The 9,480-nt window shown below is 59.1% G+C and overlaps 2 protein-coding genes across 2 annotated transcripts; both read right to left on the bottom strand.

Annotated features, from left to right (window-relative positions):
- Window positions 1–1,178: 1,178 nt before the first annotated feature.
- BKCO1_2000212 (l-ornithine n5-oxygenase) lies at window positions 1,179–2,663 on the bottom strand (the record flags this gene model as incomplete). Its single annotated transcript, XM_020272411.1, has 1 exon — window positions 1,179–2,663. One exon carries the CDS (start codon window positions 2,661–2,663, stop codon window positions 1,179–1,181), a length of 1,485 nt encoding a protein of 494 aa, XP_020135008.1.
- Window positions 2,664–4,292: 1,629 nt separating this feature from the next.
- On the bottom strand, window positions 4,293–8,311 carry BKCO1_2000211 (multidrug resistance-like protein; the record flags this gene model as incomplete). Its single annotated transcript, XM_020272410.1, has 2 exons — window positions 4,293–5,286; window positions 5,340–8,311. 2 exons carry the CDS (start codon window positions 8,309–8,311, stop codon window positions 4,293–4,295), a joined length of 3,966 nt encoding a protein of 1,321 aa, XP_020135007.1.
- Between the last annotated feature and the right edge of the window lie 1,169 nt (window positions 8,312–9,480).

Here is a 9,480-nt window from a genome sequence, read left to right as displayed (position 1 = left end):
TGTCCGAACCAAAAGGAGCAGGGGAAGGAAGAAAAAAGAAACGAAACGAAACGAAAACTAGGCAAGAGAGAGCAAAGAAGAGCATGTGAAGAGCAGCGGCCTGAAGCACACCCATGCCATTTACCCGCTGCAGCGTTAGCTAATCGGAACAAGGCTAGGTCGGCGACCAGACTGGGTACCCGCCGGATCCGCCCAGCTGCTCATCACTCCCCGTCCCCTCTCCCACAATTCCGTGCTCCCCGTGGCGAAGACGTGTCCCTCGGCTATTAAGGGTGAAGCACGACAGTCAGGTACGGTCGCATCGATCTCCGCTGTTTGTGTCCTCACCGGCAGCTCGCCTGAAGTGAGGGCCCCTTCACATGGCCATGGCGGTGGGGCAAGACATTCTTAGAAACGGAATTTTGCGAGAGATACAATGCCCGCGCCAATATGCATGGCTGCAGATCTAATGGCCTAAATTTTCATCCATCAATAATGCTACCTCATCATCCACTTGCCTTTTCGCCTGCGGACTTCGCTGCGGACTTGCTCGCGGCCTTAGCTCCGGCGAGATCGATAACTTCTCGGAAAGCACATAGGGGTGGCCCTTGAGACAGGTCCTGGTGGTTGGACTTGATCGGGCCTGCGGAGCGCATTGCAAACACACAGTTGTGACCCAGAGATTGTATACATCACTTCACGCTTGCATTGCCCTGAATGGTCCCAACTAGAAATAAACATGAAATACATTTTTTGTTGTCAAACTAAAGCAAACAATTTTTTAGACGGACGCGAGTCTCTGGAAGAAGGGTCGAGAACTGCGTAATACACGTCAACCCCCCATCGACACCTTGGACTCAAGCCTGGAGCTGAGTCTGGTGGTGGGCGTGGTGACCGTTTTGAGACTGATGCGCCTCCTCATGATGAACGCCGTTGCTATGCTCAACCTGGGAACCGAAAATCGAAGAAACAACCTCCTGGCTTCTAATGGCCAAAACGGAGAGTAGGGTATCACTTAACTATAGGCGCAAATGCATGTCAGCATTGGATTTTTTCAAGTGTGGAGAAGCAAGCCAGGGATCCCGTGGGAGCGGGAGTCGTGTACGGAAACACCAGCCGCGAGCTGGGTTTCCTGTAAAAGACAGAAAAGGGTGTGTGAAGCGGAACAGGAAGGTGAGGAACTGAGTTTGGCGAACGAATCACAGGATGCTGGGAAGCGAGGTGGCGCGTGGGATCGGAGAGAAGAACATCAGAAGGGGTCTGGGCAAACTTACACCGTGCGTCATCTCATTACAACCTTGCAACCAAATGCCAGCATTGTTGCTGACCTTGCCCTCTTCGAACAAAACGCCGTACTGCCTGTTGACCTCCCACTTCTGGCCGGCACTACCGCCTCCGGGCATCAGCCAGCGGCTGCCCTGCAGGATGTCCTCGTGCTCGTTGCGCTCGTAGCCAACGGCGACGACAACCAGGTCGTAGTCGTGGACCTCCTCAGTCGCGCTCTTTTGAGCGCAGAACTCGTTGCTGTGGTTGTTGACAACCAGGCGGACACCGCCCTTGATGACGGGGGACTCGCCAGCGTCCACAATGGTGCGGAAGTTCAGGATCCTGTGGGGCCAGTTCTCCTGGGCGCCGTACCTCATCTTCTGGAGGTACATGGTCTCGAAAATCCTCTCAAGCAGGTTGAGACGAACGACACCGTAGTTGGTGACCTTGTCGTCCAGGATGGTCTTGGTACGGAGGTCAGCGTCACGGCTGAACATGTCGTCGGTCCTCTCCGGGTTGAAGATCTCGTTGACGAACGGAGAGTCATCACTGGGGCGCAGGTGCTGGCCCCGGATGATGAGGTTGGTGCTGGAGTTGGGGTAGTTGCTCTGGAGATTCTCGAAGATCTCAGCAGCACTCTGACCGCCACCAATGACAGCAATCTTGTAGGGAGCGTTGCGCTCACGCAGGAGCTTGGGGGCCGTGTACTTGAAGGCCGACGAGTGAATGACCCTCGCGTGGTCCTTGGGGAAGGGCTCCGGGATCTTGGCCCGGCCGCCGGTGGCAATGACGACGTGCCTCGCCCGGCGGGAGGTGGTCTCGCCGGTGACGATGTTCCTGGACTTGACGACGAAGGCGTCAACAGCGGCGCTGTCAATGGTCGTCTTCTCCGGGACAACCTGGACAACCTCCTGGCCGTACGAGGCGACGTCGTCGAAGTGGCTGGCGCACCACCTCAGGTAGTCCTCGTACTCATCACGCGGGGGCAGGAAGGTGCTCAGGTTGGTGAAGTCAATGAGCCTGTCGTTCTTGTGGAGGTAGTTGAGGTAGGTGAAGTTGCTGCGCGGGTTGCGCAGGGTGGCCATGTCCTTGATGAAGGAAATCTGCATGTGGGCGCCTTCGAGGAGCATGCCCGCGTGCCAGCGGAACTCGGGCTGCTTCTCCAGGAAGGCGACCTTGGGCAGCCGGTCGAGCTGGCCCACGTGGCCCGAGGCCTCAATGGCGTCGTGCATGGCCACGGCGATGGCGAGCGACGCAGGACCGAAGCCGACGCACAGGATGTCGTGCAGCTCGTCCTCGGAGGAGGGCCTCAGGTAGCTGGTGTTCCGATGCATCTTGGGCTGGGTGGCCCGGTGGACGCTGCGGAGGGGCTGGTTGTTGTTCTGCGGGGGCGCGGCGTACTCGGCGTGAGGGCTCATTTTGTGCGGGTGGACAGGTCGAGCAGTACAGGTACTGGAGTGTTGACGGAGGAGAGTTCAGAGAACATAAACTGCATGATATAGTACACATCAGCAACGGTCCATGCTTGGGGCGAGCCGAGCCCCGGTCTGGCGGACGCGCGGCCATTGGCGGCAAGGACTCACCCGGCAGGTCCTCTGGACGGGAAGCAGCGGACGAATGGCAAGAGCTGGCCGTGTCCATGCGCTGGTCAGCGGCTACTTTTGGGCGGAGTGGACGGCGAGGCGATGACGCAATGACTTGGGGGGGCAGGCGCGGGGCGGGCCAGGCAGGTACGTACGGACGGGCTGAGAAGCAACGCTGGAGCTGGGCAGAATGCTTTCCGGCAGGAGCACAGCAGCAGGGGACTGGGAGACTGGGAGCAGAGTGGCTGCAGACGGTGACCAACAGCAGTGTTTGGTGCAGTCGGCCGCCCGCGTTTTATGCCTGCGCAGCTCGCTGCCCGCGCTGGGCGCTCGCCCGGCGCGACCCGCTCGCCAAGGGCAGCCGGGCAGCCCGAAGCGCAGGCAGCGCGGCCTCAGCAGACCATCGGACGAGCAGGCCCCGGCAGCAGAGAGCATGGCGGCGGCGCAACCCCCAGCTAGCCCAAACGGCCGCGGCTGGCGATGATCTGAATCAGATAATTATTAGATAAGATTAGCGCCGCCGAGGTGGAACGCGGCGACAAATTTTTTCGGCGTGCAGCGCCATGCAGGGCGCCTGGCGCGAGTCGAGCCCGGCTGCCCGCCGGCCGCTGGGCTGGAAGGAGCAAGTGCATTATTGCGAAAAAACGCGCGTGCTGCCGTGCCTGCTGCCGTGCCCCCGTTGCCCGCCGGCGCCGCCTGGTCCATCGCCGAGCCTCGCTTCGCCGCCTAAGAAACGCCCAGCCCGGCCCACCCAAGGGCCGTACGCCTATGTTGAATACAGTTATCTGATCCGTTACCCGCCGCCAACCCGCCGACTTTCGGATGCCGTCCGGGGGCGCCGCTTGGCGCAGCCACCCACGTCTGCCCGCGCTAGCAGCACCCTCCATGACGACGGCCCACGACCATTGTGCAGTCTCTGCGACCCTCAACTTCCGAGCTTGCCGTCTGATGGCCCGCTGCTGCGCGAGCCGCGGCTGGCGCTGGCACCCGCACGCAGCGGCGGGAGGCGTCCAACAAGACGAGACGCAATCTCTGCCTGGTGCCTGTCCCGATCGGGAAATCACCCTGCACCTGGGCCTGCACCTGGGCCAGCACCTGGGCCAGCACCACGGCACCACGCAGATGCGGCAGATCAGGTACAGCACGCTGTTATCGCTGCTATATGTGCAGCGTGGCGTTGATCGCACCGGCTAAAGTAAAGATGGCTGCACTCTAATCCTCGGAGCTGACGCGTTCCTCTGCTGTTTTCTGATGGCCAAGCGCCGTTTTCTATGTACTGGCTCCCTCAAGCTGGAAATTTTTTACTCTAAACAGCGGAGCGTGCAACGTCTTTGCCTGTTGCAGACAGATCCTGCACGAACAAGTACCCATTCGTCGTGAAATGAAAAGTGATCCCTGCCGTCACATTGAACCCCACCACGCCTAAACGCCTTGCTGGAAGCACCGTGGAAGCAGGCTTATCGGTCAAGTTAGCTGCTGCGTCTCTACCATGCCCGAGTAGATGCCCCCTTGCGCAACCAGCTCGTCGTGGCTGCCCTGCTCCACAATCCTGCCGTTCTCGAAAACGAAGATTCGATCCGCCTTCTGGACGCTGGCCAGCCGATGCGCTACCATGATGGTGGTACGCCCCGACGACGCGGCTGCGATCGCCCTCCTAACCTCTTTCTCGCTCGTCGCATCCAGCTGGGAGGTAGCCTCGTCGAGCAGTAAGATCTCCGGGTTCCTGATAAGTGCCCGTGCTATCGCTAGCCGCTGTCGCTGGCCACCTGATAGCCGGCCCCCATTGGCGCCCACCTCGGTGTTGTAGCCTTCCGGCAGGCCCATGATAAACTCGTGCAGCGCACACATCTTGCACACTCTTTCCACATCCTCTCTTGTCGGCGTGTCCCCGGGCCTCGCGCCCAGCGATACGTTGTGCATGATGCTTCCAGGGAACAGATTCGGCTCCTGCTCCACAAGACCAATCCTCGCCCTATGAGAGTGGACCGCCTTGTTTCTGATGTTCTCGCCGTCCATGAACACTGTGCCTGACGTGGGGTCGAAGAAACGCTCGATGAGAGCGATCGAGGATGACTTGCCCGCGCCAGATCGTCCCACGAATGCGACGTATTCACCCGCCCGGATAGACAGACTTACGCCCTTGAGAGCGAGAACGTCGGGTCTCGAGGGGTAAGCAAGGCTGACATTTTTGAGTTCCAGAGTTCCCTTGCTCCCAGCCTTTGGCTTCTCGGCCTCATTGTCCGACAGTGAGCTTGCGCTCGCGTCTTGATCATCGACTATGATGGAGGGCTTTTCGTCGTGAAGTCTGAAGACATTGCGTGCCGCTGATTTGGCACGAGTAATCTCAGGAGCAAGGCTGAACATCTGGCCGGCGGACTGCGCAGAGAACAGAAGCGCTGGCAGCACGATGAAGAAATCGCGCATGCCGTACATTCCCTCGCGCACTTGCCTCGAACCCCTGACAGCACACGTTAGCAAAGCTTTGGAATGTTGGGCGATGACCACACTCACCACCAGTATGCCAGGGCATACACAAAGTATGTAATGGAAAGTGAGAACGCAAGCAAAATATTTCCGATCAGGGTAAACTTGAGACTCTCCTGGTAAGGACCCTGAATGGCGTGCTTGTACTGCTTTAAGATGCCGCGCTCTCGCCCAAGTGCGGAGACAGTGCGGATGGCAGCACAAGCCTCGGAAGCTAACGCTGCCGCATCGTTGTAGGCAGTCTCGTGACGTTCTTCTGCCTGAGAAAGGACGCGAAGCCTGAAAAATCCCGCGACAAGCATGACAGGGACTGCAGCGAGCAGAACAACTGCAATCTTCCATGCGACAACATGCGCAAGGATGATTCCACCACAAATGGATGTAAAGACGGAAAAGATCGTGCCGATGATGACGCCGGAAAGACCGCTAATATGTCCAGCATCCATGCTCAAGCTCGACATGAGGGAGTGTGACGACCTTCCTGGTTTCGAGAACCAAGATACATCCTGTCTGAGGATATTTCTGAGCGAAGTGTCTTGGATGCGGCAAAGGAGCCATTGAGAAACGAAGCCGAAGCAGGACCCGCTCGTCACATACGCACACAGGGCGATAAGAGACAGAATGAAAAACATCAAGCAATAGAAGTTGACTTCACGGTCAAAATCGGGGCTGTCAAATTTGGTGTTCAGAGTCGACACAAGACTTCCGAAAATGATCGCCTCGCCGATAATGATGGCTCCGCTGCACATGGATGCGAAAAGCCCCAGCAGGATGTAGGGAGTCTCGGGTTTGCTGAGAAGAAAAGCTCTGCGTAGCACTTGAGCGATGCTGAATGGCTTAGAGGGTCCGGTAGCCTCCGACGGTTGCAATTGCTCAACGATATGAGCTCCCGTGTCCTTGTCCATGTCCGTAGTCATGGGGGCAATGCTGGGTGTCGCTGTGATTGACGAAGTCTTTGAATCCAAAGGACTCTTGTCGAACTTTTGGGCCTCAACGAGTCGGCTGTAGGTGCCGCTCATCTCAATCAGACTCTCATGTGTCCCCTCTTCGATGAGGTTTCCGTGCTCCATAACCATGATCTTTGCGGCGTTCTTGATCGTGGCCAGGCGATGAGCGATGATGATGGTGGTTCGACCGGATACAGATGTGGCTTTGTCCAGAGCTTTGAGGACTAGAGCTTCGCTAGTTGCATCCATGGCACTAGTGTATTCATCGAGGATCAGAAGAGACGGGTTGCCGACCAGAGCCCTTGCAAGACAAATCCGTTGTTTCTGACCGCCAGACAACGAAGTGTGACCCGAGCTTCCAATCATAGTATGGATGCCATTAGGAAGTATGTCGAAAAAATCGCAAGCAGCCTCTTGTGCAGCCTCTTCGCAACGCTGGAGAACCTCTTCTTCGGAGAGACCGTGGTCCTCGTCAAGTCCATACTTGATGTTTTCGAAGATGGTGCCAGAGAAAAGCACCGGCTCTTGGTTCACCATGGAGATTCGAGAACGAAGTCCACGAACATTCAGTTGTTTGATGTCCTTTGAGCCAATGGTGACTTTCCCCGAGGATGGATCGTAGAACCTCAGGAGGAGGCCAGCAACAGTGGATTTGCCAGAGCCGGAGGTACCAACGATGCCATTCACAGCACCGGGCTGGAAATTGAGGTTGACGTGGTTCAGAACCCTTGCGGTGGGCCTCGCAGGATACACGAAAGTGACGTTCTCAAAACGAATGCCACCCGCGAAGGCAGATGCGTCAGGCGTCTCACCATCGTCGGCATACACATCGATATGCGGATCTGCGTGGTCCAAGACTTCGAAGATGGACTCGCCAGCGCCTGCTGCCATGGCGAAGGTCTGGATGAAAGGTCCGAACTGGCCGACGACAAAGGACGCGTCGAGGATGAGGAACACAACCGCATAGATTGTGCCTGCACCGCCATCCGCGCCCCTGTCCTCTTGGAGTTTAGTGCCATACCAGAAAGCAAGGGCATTGGCCGAGTACGCGGTAAAGTAGACACATCCAAGCATAGCTGCTCCAGCGATCGACTTTCGAACGCCAATCCGGACGGAGCTCTTCAGGAGCGCGAGATACTCGTCCGCCAACTTGTCTCCAATGCCAAAGGCCTGGACGACCTGTACGGCTTTCAGGGCGCTCGACGCGATAGCAGCGGCGTTTTCTGCAACATCTGCTGAACTTTTCTGCAACTTCGCGACGGTCTTGGAGCCGAAAGTAATGATGATGAACATGGTCGGGATGACGGCCACAAGAAGGATTCCGGTCAACTGGGCGTCCAGAATGAAGCCCACGGTGAAAGCAGCGACGAAATACGAGATTGACTGGAGGAAAAGGCCAACCTTCTCCGAGGTACCAAGCTGTACAGTCTGGGTCTTCTCTGTGAGGATGCTGGTCATGTCTGGCGCTTCGACGTCGAAGTAGGCCATTTCCATTCCCAGAGCACGCTCAACCAGCGCCTCCCGCAGTCCGCGGGAGGTTCTTTCGCCAATGATTCCCCAGCACACGGCCCATCCCCAGGTGACTACGAAATATGCCACAGCAACTCCTAGCAGTTGCGAAATGCGCACGGCGAGTTCGTGTTCGGATGGCGGGAAGGCATCAATGATATGGCCAAAAATGACGCCAATCAAGGGCAGAGGTACGCCGGCGGCGATGCCGAGTATGACGCCAGCAACGAGTATGAACCGGTCCTGGAAGCTCTTGAGGGGCCGGAAAAGCGAGAAGTAGGACGTCTTGAAGGGGTTGAGGCCAGCGATGCGTCTGAAGAAGATCTTGGAGACGCCGCCAATCTCAGCATGCCATGCTCTCGGCTGAGCAGTGCTGAGGGAGGCCACGTCCATGTCTCGGCGCCATTGAGAGTCGCCGGCACTGACGTTTCGGCTGTGACGTGGGTGCTGGGCGCGGCCGTCTCCAGCAGAAGGGTCGGCATCGTTGCGGGTGCGGACGGGTTCGAGAGCGGTAGGCTCGGGCGGCACAGCAGAGGCCTCCATGAGGATGTGAGGGGGGAGGAGGAGACTTGGATCCCCAGAGATCCTTAGCAAGAAACTTACGTATAAGGGAAGTGGACCTCGGGCCGGGTCAGAGGGTCATGTCTACTAGAAATGGGGGAGGGACGGCTAGGCCAGCACAGCCTGTTGCCCAAGCAGGCCCAAAGGAGAAACCGGGGATGATCAACACCTTGGTAAGCTGGCAGAAATCTCCGACGGCATGCAGACAGCGCAGCCAAGCAAGCAGCGGTCAGGGCGCAGGCGAAGCTGCAACGACCAAGCAGGCCGGTGCCGGTGGCGCTGTGCCGTGTCCGGGGCAGCGCCGTTGCCGACGCGGGCGTGCGGGTTGGCGCCAGTGTGCCATGGCGGCAGTCCACGGCTCGCCGACGGGGCTGGGATGCAGGGCTGACGCCGAGCAGCAGCAGGCACGCATCGGCGGGCGCGGTACGAATGGGTGTGGACGGAGGTGCAAAGTGTTCGCCGGAGATGGACCACCCACGTAAGGACCGACGCCAGTGGCGCAACCCCTGCATTGTGGGGCTTATCAGATCCGCCCGCTGGACTGGGCCTAGGGCCGAAGCGGCTGCTGTCAAGCCTTTTGGGGCTGTGTTTCCGCGCCGCCAAGCTCCTCGAAGAATTTGCATGCAACATCAACCGGTTAGTCGAATTATCTGATGATCAGATGAGATTTCCGTTGACACACACGCTCCACCGCGGCCCTCGGTGCCCGCCGCTTCGATGCCCGCCGCCCGGGGCGCGCCAGGGGGGCTCGCGTGGGGCGCTCCGATCGCGGACCATGCCGGCGGGCATGCGGACCAGCCCTGGCGTGGAGGGCTGCTGGTGCTGCTGCCAGCTGCGGCAGCTGCATGGCGCCCGGAGCTGTCACCGCAGGGCCCTGGCAGCAGCGGCGTCCCGAACGAAGGGCGCGGCGACGAGGCGACGAGGCGACGAGTGCAGCAGCTGGCGACGGCGACGGCGACGGCGACGGCGACGGTCGAGCGGGAAACGGCGACAGGCGCAGGCGCGAGCGCGGGCGGCGAGGTCGCGACTGCAGTGGCCCCGCGGTGGACGCTAGCAGGCGTGGGCACTGGGCCTGCTTCGGCGGGCGCCCCAGCACGGCATGGGCCAGTGCGAGCATCGTCATCGACCGCGACTTCACGCGCCAGCTCTCA

The sequence above is a fragment of the Diplodia corticola genome, assembly GCF_001883845.1.
Source record: "Diplodia corticola strain CBS 112549 chromosome Unknown scaffold2, whole genome shotgun sequence".
Classification (NCBI taxonomy): domain Eukaryota; kingdom Fungi; phylum Ascomycota; class Dothideomycetes; order Botryosphaeriales; family Botryosphaeriaceae; genus Diplodia; species Diplodia corticola.
The sequence above is the reverse complement of the archived record's forward strand: the minus strand, read 5'-3'. Positions and strand labels throughout refer to the sequence as shown.